General features: G+C 42.3%; 1 protein-coding gene and 1 long non-coding RNA gene across 8 annotated transcripts in view; both read right to left on the reverse strand.

The window, feature by feature from the left end:
* Nucleotides 1-5681: 5681 nt before the first annotated feature.
* LOC309554859 lies at nucleotides 5682-8151 on the reverse strand. Its single transcript, XR_014225243.1, has 2 exons — nucleotides 7681-8151; nucleotides 5682-5851 (listed from the first exon to the last, which is right to left on the reverse strand). It is a non-coding gene; the product is annotated as an uncharacterized lncRNA (long non-coding RNA).
* Nucleotides 8152-14743: 6592 nt separating this feature from the next.
* Nucleotides 14744-20347, reverse strand: part of MEF2A (myocyte enhancer factor 2A) — a 313252-nt gene continuing 307648 nt past the window's right edge. For all 7 annotated transcript variants that reach the window (XM_082253055.1, XM_082253053.1, XM_082253051.1 and 4 more), the window contains one exon: nucleotides 14744-15200. In XM_082253055.1, coding sequence (XP_082109181.1) covers nucleotides 14852-15200 — 349 coding nt within the window. In that variant the 3' untranslated portion in view covers nucleotides 14744-14851. The remainder of the gene's footprint in view (nucleotides 15201-20347) is intronic.

The raw sequence follows: 20347 nt of genomic DNA on the forward strand, positions 1-20347 counted from the left end.
TAAGTACTCTTTATTAGTGCCAACTATGTCCACTCTATCTGCCCACCTTCTCCATTCATAGCTTATATAAATGAAAAGCCCTCTGTGAATGGACAACTGGTGGATTAATGAAATGTCTGCCACCTCTATTTATAGAAACTATAGTACAGCTTCTATGAATAGAGGAGGGGGCAGAAAGGGTGGGCACAATTGTCACTTTTGTACATATGACAGGTCCCTCATCACTTATGGCCCCATGGCACTGGAAGATTATGTTTTGGGGGGTCCGGTATGGAACAGCTACTAAATCAGTGTGCAGTGTCTTCCAGTCACCCATACAAAATGTAAATGGAAAAAGGCAGCCGGAAACCCGAAAAAAACCAAATGTAGGAGTCTTTATTTGCTACAAGGTGACAGAATAAAACAGTTTACACATTTTGGCCAGTGGCCTAAAGCCTCGTACACACGCGTCGAAAATCGGCAGGGAATTTTCGTCCGACGACCGATCTGAAGATTTTCGGCTTGTTAGTATGATGCTTCCGACAACCGATTCTGACTTTTCGGCCGAAAAAATCTGGTGTGCAGGCTATAAAATTTTTGTCCGCCGTCAAAACACGGCCGATTTTTCGTGCAGTCAGTACAGATTTCGACAGGGAAAAATCTTATGAGCAAGACTGGGCATGCTCAGAGAAGAAAGAACACAAAGAAAGCAAACCAACACATGACATCACTTCTGAAGTAGAATTTTGTCGGGCAAGAAAATTCGTGTGCAGTCTAGGCACATTCCAACCAACAAAACACCACTCTGGACAAAAGACGGACGATCGGTCGGCCGATAATCGTTGCGTGTGTACTAGGCTTTAGTTATAGCATTTCCGGTTATCACCTTGTGGCAAATAAAGACGCATACACTTGGATGTTTTGGGTTGCCAGCACCAGGGACACATTACAATGACTGTAAGTAATGTCCCTTGCGCTGATTTTTTCAAAACCCTTTTTGACTAAACTTAGGCTTTAAGATAACCATATAAGTCCTGCTTGAAGTATTTACTGTAGATTGATCTTGATGTAGTTTTTCATTAGTACATAGTTGTGCCCAAGAATAAAGCCCGTTAGACACTATGTAGAAAAAAAAAAAAAAATTAGGCAGGCCCATATCAAAGTCCAGGTTTCTGAAATGTCAAAATGTTTATAAAGCAAAACTGGAACTCATTAGAGCAGCCTTTCTCCACCAATATTTTGTGGTACCCTAGGCTTCCACCAGAGGCCATAAGGGGTCCTTGAGTAATGAGCATCTTCTTTTTACCAGTTAAGTAACCACTGACAACAATGGTCTTTTTTTAGCCATATGTAAGAAAAGAAGGCATTCTTTCCAAAAGACCACAAATGTACATAGCATTATTCCCAGTGACCATTACACTAATATACTGTGAGCTGTAGATATATTAGCAAGGGGTTACGCCATGTTGAAAAGGTTGAGAAAGGCTGCTTTAGAGCATAATCAATGCCAGGAGTAAGGTTGCCACCTCTTCTGCAAGAATATACCCTAGAAGCTCTTTTCTACTCTGTACCCCCTTACATCCAGAGCACGTTATAATGCAAAAAGTGGCTAGATCTTTTGTGGTTGTATTATGGCCCACCCCTTGTCTCTAAAGTGGCCAATAAGACTATCCAATGCACTTTGTAAAGAATAGGAAGGTGAGAGGAGTGGGTCCATGAGAAGTCTGCTTATTTTTGCCTTACAGAAGTCTCTGAATTGTAGGGGCACACAGATGCACTGAAAATAAAACTTTCTACCAGAAGATATCTGCATTCTGATCCTTCAACTGCTTTATCCTCTTCATCAAACTTACAGATTTGCTTAAAGTGAAGCCATTAAAATATAGGAATCACTAATGCAGACTTGTTTTTGAAAGTGTGGCAATGCCGCCAAAAATGGCAGGGTTCCCAATGTGGATACTTGTTTTGTGATCGCAACCCAATAGCTGAAGCAAGGACGAGGATGATAGCCATAGGGAGACAACTTCAAGAATAAGTCATTAGTGGCAGCATCCATACTAATTTTCTGACATGTTCCCTTAAGCAACATATGCTAATTCTAAGTGAGCTCTCACATAATATTAACACAGAAGAGGTGGTGGAACATATTTTAAGTAAATGCATGCACACTGTAGTAAAGCTTTAAAGTATTACCATATTTCAATAAAAGAAGATGATATTTTGTGATAAGTTTTTTTCCCATTATAGACTGCCAAATGTGAACACTCTTAAGAAAAATGAAGGTGTTCCAAAAAACAAAGTGCAGTGTGGTAATTCATAGAAACCAGTTATTCTTTCACCAATCTTTGGAAAGCTGAATTTTGTTTTATGGATTTCTGTACTTAGTCCAGCCTTTTTCAACCAAGGTACAGTGTAGGACCAGTGACAAATAATGTATGTACTACCCTGACTGCCAACGTTACAGGCCATTTTTCCACTGATTATAAGCATAAAAGGTCCTTTCTTACACTAACCCTCCATGTGAGAAGGTAATACTTCCACAGACCCCCAAACTTAAAAAGTTCCTTCTTCCACTGACCCCCAACCTAAGGCGCTCCTTCCACTGACCCCTAACGTAAGGCGGTCCTTTTTTCACTGACGTCCAACGTAATCACTAACCCCAACATAAGGAGGTCCTTCTTCCACTGACCCCAAACGTGGGAAGGTCCTCCTTTCACTGACCCCCAACGTAAGAGGGTCCTTCTTCCACTGACCCAAACGTAAGAAGGTCCTTCTTTAACTGGACCCAACATAAGTAGGCCCTTCTTCCACTGATCCCCAACATAAGAAGGTCCTTCTTCCACTGACTCCCAACTTAAGAAGGTCCTTTTTCCACTGACCCCAAAGTAAGAAGGTCCTTATTCCACTGACTCCCAATGTAAAAAGTTCCTTCTTCCACTGACCCTAAAATAAGGAGGCCCTTTTTCCACTGACCCCCAACTTAAGAAGGTCCTTCTTCCACTGATTCCCAACTTAAGAAGGTCCTTCCACTGACCCCCAACTTAAGAAGGTCCTTCCACTGACCCCCAACTTAAGAAGGTCCTTTTTCCACTGACCCCAAAGTAAGAAGGTCCTTCTTCCACTGACCCCAAAGTAAGAAGGTCCTTCTTTCTCTGACTCCAAAGTAAGAAGATCCTTTTTCCACTGAGTCCCAATATAAAAAGTTCCTTCTTCCACAGACCGCCAACTTAAGAAGGTCCTTTTTCCACTGACCCTAACATAAGGAGGCCCTTTTTCCACTGACCCCCAACTTAAGAAGGTCCTTCTTCTACTGACCTCCAATGTAAGGAGGTACTTCTTCCACTAATCCCAACATAAGGAGGCCCTTCTTCCACTGACCCCAATGTAAGGAGGCTCTTCTTCCACTGACCCCAACATCAGAAAGAAGGTCCTTCCACTGACCCCCAATGTAAGAAGGTCTTTCTTCCACTGACCCCCATTGTAGGAAGGGCCTGCTTCCACTGACCCCAATGTAAGTAGGTGGTTCTTCCACTGACCCCAACTTAAGGAGGACACTTTTCCACTGCCCCCAACATAAGGATGTCCTTCCCCTAACCCCAATGTAAGGAGGTCCTTCTTTCATGGACTTCCAATGTAAGAATGTTTTTCTTCCACTGGCCCCAATTAAAGAAGGTCCTTCTTCCACTGACCCCAATGTCCGAAGGTACTTCTTCCACTGACCCCAATGTCAGAAGGTACTTCTTCCACTGACCCCAATGTCAGAAGGTACTTCTTCCACTGACCCAAGAAGGTCCTTTTTCCACCGACCCCCAACTTAAGAAGGTCCTTTTTCCACTGACCCCCAACTTAAGGTCCTTTTCCACTGACCTGCAACATAAGAAGGTCCTTCTTCCACTGACCCCACATAAGTAGGTCCTTTTCCACTGACCCCAACTTAAGAAGGACCCTTTTTCACTGACCCCCAACATAAGGAGATCCTTCTTCCACTAACCCAATGTAAAGAGGTCCTTCTTCCACTGACCCCAATTTAAGGAGGTCCTTCCTAAACTGACTTCCAATGTAAGAATGTCCTTCCTAAACTGACTTCCAATGTAAGAAGGTCTTTTTTTTACTGACTCCCAATGTAAGGAGGTCCTTCTTTCACTGACCCCAACACATAAGGAGGTCCCTCTTCCACTGACCCCCAAAGCAAGAAGGTTCTTTTTCCACTCACCCCCAATTTAAAGCAACACTACAAAATTTCCATTCTCATCCTATTTTTTTCTGTACATTACGATCATTCCTTTCATTTCCGGTTATTGCTATTAATAAATTTTGCCTCATGGCAAAATGTGGTTCAAAAAATGATCTGCTTTGGATGTCAAATATAAGTAAAACACATTATATATACACTTTCTGATCATGTGAATGTAACATGATCTATAGACATAACAAAACATGATATTGTTGTATCCCAGGATTCCCTGAAACCTGAAAATGATTTCAAGGATTCCTGCATGGTAAAAAGGTTGAGAAAGGCTGACATAGTACACGGGCAATAAATTTGCCTGCATCTCCCCCCCCCCCCCCCCAAATGATCATGTTGGAAAATGAAATTAACAGCTGTTTTAGCTGCTGGGGGCAAACCCCCAACCTTCCTGAAAACCTACCAATAGTCCTGAGTCATCTTCCGAAACATACCATAAGACCCTCAGGGCGTACTGTAACAGACGAAGAAACACAGCTGGTCCACAGTCAAAAAGCCTCTAGTCACAGCTGAATCCACAAACACAAATTTTTTGCAATAAAATAAAACGGCAGTGTTTAAATCTAGATTTTACTCAACACGCTGAAATTCATGTTTGTCAGTTATTTCAGCCAAACACAGGAAATTTCTCTCGAGTCACATTGAGTAAAAATACACAAACCATGGCTTGCGCTTGGTGCAAACATGACGATAAAACAAAGCATTTACAATGGACTCGCTGAAGCCTAAACGGTTTCTTCGTCTATAGGGAAATGTATATAGTATAAACAAAGTCACCTGTATTCTTTGTATACAAGGCTAATTTCACAAGAATTCTGTATTATAAGAAGAAAGCATCCGTCTTCCATTCCAAATCAATATTCACAAACATGGTGAAGGAACTGAATTATGAAAACCAGCACACGGAGGATAGGACTGACACCCAAATCAACCATTCTGTTTCTAAGGAAATTAAAAATGGATTGGGGTTATTATGGGTGAGACCTCGACTCCTCTTTGTTCGTTTTCAAAAAAGCAGCCCAATCAAAACACTTTCGTTATGGACAATAGAATATTTGACCTTCTTAGAGAAAATTAATGAAATGGGATGGTTTTGTTGAAGCAGCTCATTATTTTGCAGGTCAGTGCTCCGAGCAGCTTCATTAAAGTTTTCATCTGAAATTTTCCACTTAAAGAGGAATCATCTGCATAGGACAACAATACAGTCAGCACAGCCATTTCTTAAGGCACACAAGAATAATAGACAGTAAAAGGGGGGGAAAGAGTCATTGTATAAGAAAAGCATCCATATCTTAATACCCCTCTTCAAACTGAATGCCTCTTCTTCACCATTGCACATTCTAATTATTTCATGCGCAGCAACGTGGCAAAAATGTAATTCAAAATCCATTTATTGGTACCTTCAATTGTACATATCTGACTGCAGTCTTGCAAAGGGATTATGGGGTTTTTTAAAAAAACTTGTGGGAGACAGTCAACATTCTATCTTGAAGGGGAACTTTAGGATACCAGTACAAATCTGTGACCGGGCAAGAGTCTGAACATTTGGATGTAAATATTCATCATTCTTCTCTGGAGGCTTCCTGAACCCTCTCATATCTGCTACACCCCCTTGGGTGTCCTATCCTAACTTGAAGGGGAACTTTAACCACTTTACCACCGGAGGATTTTGCGGTCTTAAGTCCAAGCCACTTTTTGCGATTCGGCACTGTGCGAATTTAACTGACAATTGCGCGGTCATGCAACGCCGTACCCAAACTAAATTTACATCCTTTTTTTTCCCACAAACAGAGCTTTCTTTTGGTGGTATTTGATCACCTGTGCGATTTTTACTTTTTGCGCTATAAACAAAAAAAAGATCGAACATTTTGAAAAACAATATTTTTCACATTTTTTTATATAAAATCCCCCCCCCCCCCCCCAAAAAATGTAAAAAAATCTAAATTTTTTATCATTTTTGGCCAATTTGTTTTCTGCTACATATTTTTGGTAAAAAAAAAAAATCGCAATAAGCGTATTTTGATTGGTTTGCGCAAAAGTTATTGCGTTTACTGACTAAGGGAAAGATTTTTGTCATTTTTGGTGTTTTTTTTTTTAAACGAGTAATGGCGGCGATCTACGATTTTTTTTTGCGGGACTGCGACATTGCGGCGGACAGATCGGACCCTTGACTGACATTTTTGACACTTTTGGGGGTACCAGTGACATTACTACAGTAATCAGTGCTATAAATATGCACTGTTACTGTAAAAATGACACTGGCAGGGAAGGGGTTAATTTTATTGGAGAGGGAGGGGTTAATGTATGCCTGGTGCTTACTGACATGTGTGGGGGGAGGTGACTGAGTGACACAGGGACAGATCGCAGGTTCAGCTATGCTGACCCTGCCTGTCACTTAGGACAGTGGTCCTCAACTCCGGTCCTCAGGGCCCACTAACAGGTCAGATTTTAAGTATTACCTTGGGGAGATGCAGACTAGAGTACTGCAATCAATGAGCAGCAAATTATATCACCTGGGATGTATTCCAGTTATCTTGCAAATCTGGCCTGTTAGTGGGCCCTGTAGGCGAGGGTTGAGGACCACTGACTTAGGAGATCCGCCCGCTTTGTTTACACAAGCGGGCGGACCTCCACACTCGATTCCCCGACGATCGGGGAAGAGCGGCGGTGATCACCGCCACTCCTCCCCTGGCCCGACTCCCGCTGTGACTGAAAACAGTGGGAGCGAGCATCCGGTGGCGCGCGCGTGCCGCCCACAAGGGGCGGAGTCCAGCGACATAGGTCTACGTCGCTGGACGATAACGAGCCACATTGCTGCAGTAGCAGCAATGTGAGCGGGGCTAAAGTGGTTAAGCCAACAGTACACATTTGTGACCGGGCAAGAGTCTGATGAATATTTACATCCAAATGTTCAGACTTTTGCCCGGTCACAAATGTGTGCTGTTAGCTTAAAGTTCCCCTTCAAGTTAGGATAGGACACCTGAGAGGGTGTAGCAGATATGAGAGGGTTCAGGAAGCCTCCAGAGAAGAATGATGAATATTTATATCCAGTGCTTTAAGTGGGCCGGTATGCACTGGTACTCAGTACCGCCACTTCCAAATATGGCTCTTGAGCATACCGCCACCTCTCCGTGCACCTTAGCCTACCAGTACGCTCATTTTGGACATCTGCGCCCTCAATTGCCCCCCCCCCCAAGAATATTTCCCACTCCAGAGCCAAACTAGTCACCACCAGTGATTCGCCCTGCTCCGGAGTCCCAGCCCAGGCCAGGGGGGGGGGGGTGCTCTGTGGGGACCCTGATGTGGGGTGGGGGCAAATTTATAGGCTATAATAAAGTACCGGCACCTCGTTTGGGCCACTTAAAGCACTGTTTACATCCAAATGTTCATTCTTCTCTGGAGGCATCCAGAACCCTCTCATATCTGCTACACCCTCTCAGGTGTCCTATCCTAACTAGAAGGGGAACTTTAAGCTAAGAGCACACATTTGTGACTGGGCAAGAGTCTGAACATTTGGATGTAAATATTCATCATTCTTCTCTGGAGGCTTCCTGAACCCTCTCATATCTGCTACACCCTCTCAGGTGTCTTTACAAAGGATTTCCCAACCAGGGTTCCTCTGGGTTCCTTGAGCAATGAGCAATTTCTGCCTCTCAGATAAGTTCCCATTGTCAGTACACCACTGATCTTTTTATCTGTAAGCGGGCAATTCTTCCCAATAACCACAAGTGTAAGGAGCATTCTTCCCACCGATCATCGCACTAATGTATTATGAGTTGTAGACTCATTTTTAGCAGGGGTTTCCATAGACTGGAAAGTTATTTCAAGGGTTCCTGTTTGTTGAAAAGGTTGAGAAAGGCTTATAAGAGGAGATGCTTTACCACATACTCCTAGCATTGTGGACTGGAGCGTGAGCCATCAAGTTAGGTTTGTGTATCGTCAATTGTATAGTGTTGTGTATAGTCAATTGTATAGTGTATCTGTGACCTCCCCAGCGTGGATTGATTGATTTACTAGAACACTCCCTATACTTTTTAAAAAAAAAAAAAAAAACTAAAAACAGATTTATAAACAGCATAATCATCATTATGCAGCGTTACTATTAAAATAAATAAATTTGATCATTTTTTGTTAGGTAAATGCACACCACTATGTTAAGGCCATTTATTTTGAATGGTACCCCAACACACCTCCACTTTTCACCCGTCATGCATAACACAGTAACACACTAGTGTTGTGGTGCACTGCATTGCTAAAAATACATTTTCATGGGAGCATTCTGGGGCATGGCACTTCCCTACTGAACCAAGCCCGCTAAGGTTAATCCGTTTTGATTGAACAAGGGTTTACACTTAAGCCTAGAACACATGGGCCGAATGTCTGGGGACATCGGCCGGTTCAGTAAAAACCGGACAACATTCGGCCTGTGTATAAGACAGGCAGTCTGACAGAATTTGGACGTGCATGCTGGAAAACCAGCGGCCAATGGCTGAAAGCGCTAACCAGAGTGTTTTGGCAGGGGGAGCCGTCCGCCTGTCAGAACACAACAGCTTAACAGGAGAGATCGATGTACAAACATCGGATTGTTAGTACAGCGGCTTCAACTGGAGCTATCGGGTTTTTTTCATTTAACCCTCTGGTAGTAGCCCCAGAATGTGCAGTGCAAGGCTTCGTTCAGACAGACAGCAGCCTCTACCATCCCTCTGAGCAATGATCCACAGTGGATCGCTTTTCAGAGAGCAGAAGAGAAGTGGCTTTCATGTGCTCAGGAGCAAGTCTGATAGTCCCTGAATGTCGGTTTTTTTTTTTTTTTCAGCTGAAGCTAAAATTGTATTAAAATACCCTGCTGCAACTTCAAGCCAAGCATTTGGTTTGCCGTTGGGACATGGGCCCATTGACTTCAAGCACTGCACCTGTTAAACACGACAAGCCACATTGTGTTGACCTCTTCCCCCATGCATGTTATCCTTTAGGTGAGTGGTAAAACCATGGCTCAACCGCCCGTTTTTCCACTCCCTTGCTGTCCATGTAATTGGGCCTAAATGGGCCCTTAGTGTCTTAGCATGGCATTTCAGCTTGCATCAGGAAGGTTGGAGGTCACCTCCTTGAGATATAGTGTGCCCATTGAAACGTTATGTCCAGGCCCCATTGGGTGTTGGCTTTGAATGCTGATTATCTAAAAGAAAAGTGGATTCGAACAGCATGATAAGCTTCCCATCAATTCGGAATCTTCAGTACAAAGAATTTGCTTTTAGAAAACCTGGACCAGAAATATTGGAGCTACGAACAAAAAAATGTTGTCTACATGTCGTCTAGATTCTGATTTCACTACTTTGTAATGTTCTATCACTGTAAAATAAATAAAATGCGCTGTTTTTGGCTGGGATATTAACCTGAAAGTGATTTGGTGACCGATGCAATAAACAATGTGCAAAAAGGAAAACCAAACAATAGCGAATGTTCAAATGGCAAAGTGTCAAAAGAACAAGTGAATTACATCAAAAATATTTTTTTTGTGAAGAACCCACGAACAAAAAGTGACAAATAATAAATGGTACAAAAAGTTCATAAATAGTCGGGTGATCCACAATTTAACCAATTCTGGACCGGAAGGATTTGCCCCCTTAATGACCAGGCCAATTTTTGCGATTCGGCGATTTTTATTTTTTGCACTATAAATAAAAAAAAGTGACAATTCTTTGGGGGGGACCAGTGATATTACTACAGTAATCCGTGCTAAAAATATGCACTGTTACTGTAATGACACTGGCGGGGAAGAGGTTAACACAGTGGGTGATCAAGGGGTTAAATGTAAGCCTAGGGGAGTGTTTCTAACTGTATGGGGGCAGGGCTTTTGAAGTGATCACAGAGACCTGTGATGCTTAATAGGAGGATCACAGGAGCTCTGTGATCATTCCAGGGAGAAGAACAGTCAGTTGTGTTTACAATAGCTGACCGTCCTCTCTCAGCGGGGAGCGATCGCGGGTGCCCGGCGGCAATCGGAGCCCCCGCTGCCGAGTGGGGGTGGGAGCACGGCGCGTGCTCGCCCCCTAGCAGCAGGCGCGTGACCAACGTAGGGCTAAGTCGGTTCGCACAGGAGGGCCAGGCTGCCGCAGTATGTGGGCGGTCCGGGAGAGGTTAATGTGTTTGGTGAAAAGATGATGCTCCAACTTTCCCACATGAAAATACAGCAAACTGTTTGTAGTGCAGCTGAAATAATCCACAATGGAAAGTGTGTCACTGAAGACAAGTGATCAGCCAGCTCCAGCGAATGTATCCAGGCTTATGGTGCTGATCAAGGACAATAAATCTGATATGGGATAAAATCTTGCATGTCTGCCTGCAGTACGGTCCGTGCTGGTTGACGCCTCTTTTGCTAGCTCCAATCCAACGCGTTTCCTCTCAGAAGGCATCAACTGGAAGGAAGAGTCTTCATCCCAGTAGATGCCTTCTGAGAGGAAAGTCATTGCAACTTTAAGTCCCACATAAGTGGTTCTCATTGGAAAACATAGGGAAGGACTTGTCATGTGACCTTGATGTTCAAAGTTGCATGACAAGATGTGTGAATGGGACCCAAAGGTTTTGTGCAAGCTTTTCACAGGTCTCAGCACCGCTTGAAGCTTACCAAAAAGCCTATTTAAAGTTGAAGTCAGCAGGCCCATTGAGATTTGGACTGCAATTCTCAAAGGACAATAATGATGCTTCAGGCTCCTTTCAAGTCGTGCGACTTGTCCTGCGACTTGGGACTGCAAAGTCACATGACAAGTTGTACTCCACGATATCCAATAAGTACAGTTCATATCTGTACGACTTCAAGTTGCAAATGACTTCAAAGTAGTCCCTGCACTACTTTGGTACGATTTGAATGTGTTTTGAGGTCCAAAGACATAGGCATTACTTCAAATCCAGTCAAAATCGCGGTAAAATCACGTGAATTTTAGGTCACATAAGTGTGAAAGGGGCCTTAAGTTACAAGAAAGCTGCTGCAACCTTGCATAACGTTCTGTGAAAGCTTGCTTACTGACTGAGGCTATCAAAGTACAATTCCATTTTTGGGCTCAACAGTTTACAGAGGTAGTCAGGATTACCCTACATCCTTATCCCCCAATCACATTTGATGGTCTATTTCCTCTCACCCAGTGCCAGAGGTAAAAATAAATTCAGATTTTAAAATGTCGTGTAATATATTTCGTCATTCTTCGAATAGAGTACATGCTCCCAAGTACAGTAAAATCTCCTACTGAACCAAGCCTGCTAAGCTTAATCAAACACAACATTGTGATTGAACATGGGTCTCAATAAATAAGGACTCACTGTGCAAAATCTCAGCAGCCGTAGGGAAAAATAATATACTCAGTTTTTAAAATTAAGTAGGCGAGGTGAAAAATTTAATTTTGATAGCAACATGTACATTACTAACCACGTGCTATGTGATAGCTTTGTGCAGTGACAAGTACTTTTTGTGTAGATATCAGGGGTCTATTAGACCCCCGATGTCTCCCCTGTCCTCTAAAGCAGTTAACCACATACAGCTTATGCTTGATTAGTTGCTTCCCTGGCTGTAGCAGCCAGGGAATGACAATGTTGAAAACCAGAAGTGGTGGAATCATCGATTCCAGGTTCATTCATCACAGAGGAGGTCAGGGAATGGATGTTCCTCCATCTCCTCTGAGGCTATCCTGGCCACTTATCATGGCTCCAAGCTTTCTCCCCTGTCCTCTAAAGCAGTTAACCAAGCACAGCTTATGCTTGATTAGTTGCTTCCCTGGCTGTAGTAGCCAGGGAATGAAAATGCTGAAACCAGAAGTGGTAGAATCATCATTGCTTTCAGGTTCATTCATTAGAGGAGGTCAGGGAATGGATGTTCCTGCATATCCTCTGTCTGAGGCCATCCTGGCCACTTATGGTTCAAAGCTTTCTCCTCTGTCCTCTAAAGCAGTTTACCAAGCACAGCTTCTGCTTGATTAGTTGCTTCCCTGGCTGTAGCAGTCAGGGAATGACCACAATGAAACCAAAAGTGGTGGAATTATCATTGCTTTCAGGTTCATTCATCATAGAGGAGGTCAGGGAATGGATGTTCCTCCATCTCCTCTGTCTGAGGCCATCCTGGCCACTTATCGTGGTTCCAAGCTTTCCAGAAGAACAGGAGGACCTGGGAACCACTGTGGACCACAGCGTTGTAATGGCGATTTTCCACTGCATGGAACCGAACGGTTCGGCTCGCTTTTGTGCTTTCCCACTGCTGGTACCGCATGGTATATAGTGTAGGAACGGTTCGGTACGGTACAGCGGCGCTTTTCCACTGCATGGAACCGAACGGTACGGCTCTCAAAAACAGTACCTACTCGATTGTGGTTCCAAGAGGTACCATACCGGTACCATATCCCACAATCCTTTGCATGCAGTCACTACTAGCCACTGATTGGTCAGAGAATCCCACCCACCCTGTTGTTATCCCACCCACTTAACTTTAGTACTACTTTAGTGGAAAAGCAAACCATACCGTACCGTACCGAACCGTTCCAACACCGTACCATGCGGTACCAGCAGTGGAAAAGCAAACCGGGCCAAGCAGGGCCCAGTAGAACCGAGCCGGTACTTGCAGTGGAAAAGTCCCAATAGTGACAGCTGCCCGGATCAGTTTTACAAAACCGTAGATCACCAGCTGAGAAAAACCGGTACCAAGATCAGCCATGGTCTTGTAATAACCACTTGCTGACAAGACTTTTATATACGTACGTCCATCAGCAAGTGGAAGGTTCTACATCAGGGGTCCCCAAACTTACTAAACAAAGGGCCAGTTTACTGTACTTAAGATTTAAGAGGGCAGGACTCTGGCCATTGGAAGAAGAAAAGGTCCTGATATCAGTTGGAAAAAAACAAGGCCCCATCTTTGGTGTCAGTGGGAGGAATTCAACCTGAGCTCTGGTTTCCTCCAGTCACCCATATTTTTGCCTATTTTGCCACAATACTGCGCATGGAATAGTAAGTTAGATTAAAAACACACCACTTCTAATACCACAAAACAAATTTTATACAACTCTCAGAAAAAAAAGCGAGTTGTGTAGTAACAGTACTAGCAAATAACACCCAAGAGGGAATACAGCATATTTGACAAAACTGTACATTACACATTAAATACTTTTATACTTTTCTACTTGGATATTGCCGTCATCACTTCAAGTTGGCAGTAATCCGCAATTTTATTTATATATATATATATATATATATATATAAATCGGTTTGGTGAACATACAATACATTGGTACTTACACCCTGTTGTGAAATATTTAGGATGTTATATACAAAAGAACAAGAGTTTGGCTCAAAGTTTAATTTATACATACAGTTATATCATGGCTTATTTTTATTTTTTTCTTTCTGCAGATGTTGCATTATAATTTTTTTTACTTTTTCTTTTTACTTTCAAAGCAAAAAAAAAAAATATAAAAAATCAAGGAATTACAGAATAAGTCTATAGTCTACAAAAAAAACAAACAAAAAAAGGGAAAAAAAAATAAAAAGCTCAACATACAGCTTTGGTTTATATAAATAATTCATTGCAGAACGTGTTCAAAAGTATAGAACCTTTTATATATAGTCATTAATCCATAAGGGTCTTTTTTTTTTTTTTAATAATATAAAATATACACAAGCTAAAATCAGTTCTCTATTTGTTTTTTTTGTTTTTTCAAGGTATGAATGTAAAAAGAAATGTTCTTAAACATATTCCAATTATAACTTAATATATTACTTTTTTTTTTTTTTTCCTTTAAAACGCCACCAGACGTATAGATCTTTAAAAAGAAAAAAAATCTCATGCTCCCCTCCCCCACAACCCCATTTTTATTTATATATATATATATATATTTTTTTTTTTTAAGTCACACACTTGACAAGAAACCTCCCTTCTCCCTTTTACGATTGCAGTTTGTGTTGAGCGTGCAAAAATAGACTGTGTGGCTTAAGCCCTTCATATACTCCTACTGTGAGGGGGGGGGGGGGGATTTAGGCATGGTTGTGTAGGATAAAACATTTACATATACAGTATTGCTTTCTTTTGTTTCCTGCTTTCGGGTTCTTATTCCTGCTACAAAGCCACGTCTTTAAATGGCCTGCCTACACAAGGGGCTAAGGACAGATAGCTTTGTACTGTATAAACCTCTTGGCAGAGGGGGATGTCGAGTCAATCGCGGTGGTTAAAGGGCCTTACAACCGTACTACCGAGATACGCATTTTCTCTAACCCCGCTATCTAAAAAACAAAAAAAAAAAAAAAAAACATCCCTTTACTATTGCAATCCCAATGTGGTACAGTACAAGATTCAGATTTTTCTGTATTCTCTCCAGGAAAAGGGGTCAAACTCCATGTAAGTGCCACATTGCCACGTAATGTTGTAGATCTGTGTACAGACAGTCATTTGCAGCAGGTACCTGATAGAATGTGTGTTAAACACAACTCAGCACACAGAGACACACAAAAGATGAGGCTTGTGCGTGTGTGTGGGACATAATTCTCTTTTTATATAGATATTTTAATATATAAAGGGTTCTGCATCCTCTGGAAAAAGAAAAAAAGTTTTTGATATGCATGGAGCTCAGCCACTGAAGAGGACAGAAAAACCTTTTATGTCACCCAGGCATCCATCCGCATTCGTTTCATGGAGGGGCTGTCCCTGTCTTCAGTGTTGGGATTTCTTCCCATGCTGACAGGAGAGTGGAAATCGTTGCGAACATCCTCTCGATCGCTCCCGTCATAGGAGCTGCTGGAGCTACTCAGGCTGTCCACGGGCGATCTCCCCATTTCTGGACGACCCTGGGGTTGATGGTGCTGTGGCTGCTGCTGCTGCTGTTGTTGAGGAAACCCAGTGGAGGTCACTCTGTCACGTGGAGGAGAGATCGGCTCTGACTTGATGTTGATGTTTTGGTTGGTATTGATGGATAAGTTTGAACCCTGAGATAGCTGCCCTCCAGCCCTGTGAAATACAAAAGACAAAAACAGCATAAATAAAGGAAGGCGGATGCGTGTCATTTTTAATTAGGAAGGCAGTAGATATTAATTCATTATTAGGAATCGAGCAAAGTTATAATAGAAACATGGAAAGTACTACAGCCGTGGCCAAAGGTTTTGAGAATGACACAAATATTAATTTTCACAAAGTCTACTGCTTTAGAGCCCATTCACATTAGCGCGACTTGTCAGGCGACTTGTCAGCCTGACAAGTCGCGCTCGGTCGCGGTCCATTGATTAGCACAGGACCCGTTCTAATAGGAGTGACACAAGTCGCTCCGACTTAGAAAAAGGGTCCTGTACTACTTTGGGGCGACCTCGGAGCAACTTGCATAGACTTCCATTATGTGAAGTCTCTGCAAGTCGCGCCGAAGTCGCGGTGTACGCGACTTCACAGGTCGCCCCCTAAAGTCGTGTCGCGCTAGTCTGAATGGGCTCTTAGTGTTTTTAGATCTTTTTGTCAGATGTTACTTTGGTATACTGAAGTATAAAATACAAGCATTTCATGAGTGCCCAAGGCTTTTATTGACAATTACATTAAGTTTATGTAGAGTCAATATTTGCAGTGTTGACTCTTCTTTTTGAAGACCTCTGCAATTGTCCCTGGCAGACTGTCAATCAACTTCTGAGCCACATCCTGACTGATGGCAGCCCATTCTTGCATAATCAATGCTTGGAGTTTATTAGAATTTGTGAGGTTTTTTTGTTCACCTGCCTCTTGAGGATTGACCACAAGTTCTTAATGAGATTAAGGTCTGGGGAGTTTCTTGGCCATGGACCCAAAATGTAGATGTTTTGTTCCCCAAGCCACTTAGTTATCACTTTTGCCTTCTGACAAGGAGCTCCATCATGCTGGAAAAGGCATTGTTCCTCACCAAACTGTTCTTGGGTGGTTGGGAGAAGTTGCTCTTGGAGGATGTGTTTGTACCATTCTTTATTCATGGCTGTGTTCTTAGGCAAAATTGTGAGTGAGCCCACTCCCTTGGCTGAGACCCAACCCCACACATGAATGGTCTCAGGATGCTTTACTGTTGGCATTACACAGGACTGATGGTAGCGCTCACCTTTTCTTCTCCGGACAAGGTTTTTTCTGGATACCCCAAACAATTGGAAAGGGGATTCATCAGAGAAAATGACTTTACCCCAGCAGTCCAATCCCTGTACCTTTTGCAGAATATCAGTTTGTCCCTGATGTTTTTCCTGGAGAGATGTGGCTTCTTTGCTGCCCTTCTTGACGCCAGGCCACCCTCCAAAAGTCTTCTAATCACTGTGCATGCAGATGTCAGTCCAGGCAATTGCTGGATTTTCTTGGGCACCCTGAAGCATTCTTCACAACAATTGATCCTCTCTCCTTGAAGTTCTTGATGATATGATAAATGGTTGATTTAGGTGCAATCTTAGTAGCAGCAGCAGCAATTTCCTTGCCTGAGAATTCCTTTTTGTGCAAAGCAAAGACAACTGCACGTTTCCTTGCAGGTAACCATGGTTAACAGAGGAAGAACAATGATTTCAAGCATCACCCTTTTAAAGCTTCCAGTCTGTTATTCTAACACAGTCCGCATCACAGAGTGATTTCTAACCTTCTCCCTGTCAACACTGACACCAGGAGAGAATCACTGACATGAAATCAGCTGGTCCTTTTGTGGCAGGGCTGAAATGCAGTGGAAATGTTTTTTTTTTGGGATTAGGTTCGTTTTCATGGCAAAGAGGTACTTTGCAATTAATTGCAATTCATCTGATCACTCTAAAGTATATGCAAATTGCCATCATAAAAACTGAGGCAGCAGATTTTGTGAAAATTATTATTTGTGTAAACTTTTGGCCACGGCTGCATGTAACCCATACCTAGCCTCCCAAACTTGTATGGGAAAAGCTCCGATTATAAACAGATGATCCTGTACTGGACACCATACTACATATCTGCATCTCAAAGGCAATCTTACAAAAGTCAGAGTCTGTGAGGTCCTGATCAGAATTTTAGATTTTTGATCTGTCCCTAGAAACAATATCATGTGAAGGGGACCATAAGACACGTCGATACGTCCCTCTGCAAAAGGGGATGAGTTACTTTGTAAACTATAATCCATTTATTCATCCATAGAACATACCTAAACTGGGTGTCAACAAAAGCGACCTGCTCGTCTCCCCACATAGTCATCATTAGACCTCATGCACACGGGACGTTTTTACAGCGGCTGTTTTTGGCATCAGATGATTTTTTTCTGCAGCCCATAAACTCCCCAGCATGTTATCCTGTGTGTCCATACACACATAAGCTGTTATCAGCAGTTTTTGGCAGGGGAGTTTTTTGGCTGGAAAAAACCCCCAGAACTAGTGGGTTTTGAGAGAAGCTTTTCAGCTGTAAAAATGTTCTAACTCTGATAAAAGCTGAAAAAAAGCTGAAATGCCGAAAAACGCTGAAAAACTTGGCTATTCTGCCTTTATCAATGTTTTTGAGCCATAAGCTTCTGTGGGAGTATAGTTTTGCTTAAAAAATGCTACAGCTGAAAAAAAGCTAAAAGAACGCTGAAAACCACTACTGCAAAAAAGCTGAAAAACTCCTCCTACAACTACAGCTTTCTACTGGCGTTTTGATAACATCGAGAATGCATGAGGCTCAAGGTTCTAATTGCTGTGTCCAAATGTGGCCCAGCATTTAAAAACCCCACCCTGTCCATGATAGTGCATCATGACAGAGAGACCACACCCCCCATATGTCACAACATTATGACGTTACATGCAATTGCACTGGCACGTGCTGACACAGTTCATACTATGTAGAGGACATCAGGAGGAGGACCATTAAGGTGCACCTGTGCTTAGACTATGGGCAATAAAGTATTTACATGTTCATAACCAACAGTAAAAGAACGTCACAATAAACCATCACTGACCTCTCTAACTGCTTGTATGGTAAAGTAATTTATTCTTAAAGATCCAAACAAAGACTGGGTTTCTAACCGCTTACAAGCATCTGCTGGTTGTTTACATTAGAGGGCTGGTAGATTGCGGAGACTCTGCTCTCCATAGGAAAATAGCTGAGATTTTTGTGTCTCTGTTCCCATTTCTCTCCAATGCCATATAGCTACATAGATAGAGGAGGGGGATCAGCGCAAGTTTGTATTATTCCAAAGGTTGCTAAATGTGAAAAGTGTTAGTGTCGGTTCACACTGATCCGACTTGTCAGGCGACTTGGTCGTCTGAAAAGTAGCGCTCCATGCTGTGCAATGGAACCGTTCTTACAGGAGCGACTCAAGTAGCTCCGACTTAGAAAAAGGTTCCTGCAGCTTTTTTTTGCAAAGTCGGAGCGACTTGCATTGACTTCCATTATGTGAAGTCGTTGCAAGCCGCGCCGAAGTCGCGGTGCACGGGCGACTTCATTAGTCACCCGAAGTCGGGGCGACTTCGAGTCGGATCAGTGTGAACCGACTGTAAGCCCCCGTTCACCTGGTCGCCTTCCATGGGGAAGCTTCGGACCCGTTCTAATAGGAGTGACACAAGTCGCTCCGACTTAGAAAAAGGGTCCGGAGCTTCTTTGGGGCGACCCGGAGGCGACCGCCATAGACTTCAATGTTATGAAGTCCGTGGCGGCCGCTCCGAGGTCACGGCGCGCTGCTCGCACCGCGACCTCGGAGGTCGCCCCTGGAAGTAGCGTCGCTCGTATGTGAACGGGCACTCAGTGTGCAAATTAAACATGATTATATCAATTATATAAAAACAACTATATAAAAAGAATAAATAAATTAATATGTGCATTGTGTGTAAAAATATAAATGTAATCCAGCGGTATATAGTGTTAAAAAAGAGAAAACATTTTTTTATGCCAAAATAAAAGATTGAAAGTGCATAAGTGCCTCAAAATAATGAATTGCTAAAAATGTAATTGACTAATATTGCTGGTTTATAATTTGACCAGCTTCCCATCTGGTGAGTCAGATTTGGTGGAAACGGTGGAGCACATTTGGGGTTATTTCTTCACGTGTGGTCACTGAGGATTGTTTATCGATTGAATTGATCAGATCACATTTTGGTACTTTTTTTTCACTTGGGACTTTTTTTATGGACTATTTATTTATTGAATAATTTATTTATGGAGTTTGTTTTTTATCATTAGTTCGATTAAATATTTTTGTATTACATTGTGATTTTTTGCACTTGCATTTTTCGGATATTAGTCTTCTATTACATTTTTAGCAATTCATTATTTTGAGTTACTTTAAATTTTTTATTTTGGCATAAAAAAGGTTTTTCTCTTTTTTTTTTTAACACTCTATATATACCACTGGATTACATATATATTTTTACACACAATGCACATATTAATTATTTATTAATTTTATATAGTAGTTTTTATATAATTGATATAATAATATTTAATTTGCATACTAGCACTTTTCGCATTTAGCCACCTTGGGAATAATACAAACTTACGCTGCTCACCTTATCTCTCTATTCACATGTAGGACACCTGCAGCAAATAAGCAGCATTTTTGTCTCCCTTTGGTTAACTGAACCTCTGATTACCTTGGCGCCTGGTCCCTTTTTTCATAGATAGATAGATAGATAGATAGATAGATGAGGGCTGGTTTTTCAGTGCTTGTTCACAATATGTAAATACATTAATGTGCAGTCTGGACACAGGTTCACTTTAAATAAAATCTTTTTTTTTTTTTTGCTTTTCTGTCCCCTATTACTTATACTATTTTGCTAAGCGCGTTATAACTCTTGATCTATAGTCCAAACTGTACCCCCTCCCCTACAGCTGCGGCTGACTCAACAGCAGCTAGAAAAGAGACAGAAGCTTCATTTAAAAAAAAAAAGTTTGTCTCGGCTCTGAGTACTGCGTATAAAATAGGAAGCAGAAAGAGGAATGGAGAGGGGATGGGAGGAGGGGGGTGCATCAGCCCCTTCATTCCTCTTACTGCTGCTTGTCTCAGAAAAGTGCTCAGAGCCAAGACTAACTTTCGTAATGATGCATCTGTCTCCTTTCTAGCTGTTGTCCAATCAGCTGTGGCAGGAGGGGATGCAGTTCAGGTGCAGCTAGGGATAGGAAGCACCTTGCAACATGTAGTACTTTGTCCCATAGGGCAGGGGTCCCCAACCCCCAGGCCA

This window comes from Pelophylax lessonae (genome assembly GCF_965119305.1).
Source record: "Pelophylax lessonae genome assembly, chromosome: 4".
NCBI classification, from domain to species: domain Eukaryota; kingdom Metazoa; phylum Chordata; class Amphibia; order Anura; family Ranidae; genus Pelophylax; species Pelophylax lessonae.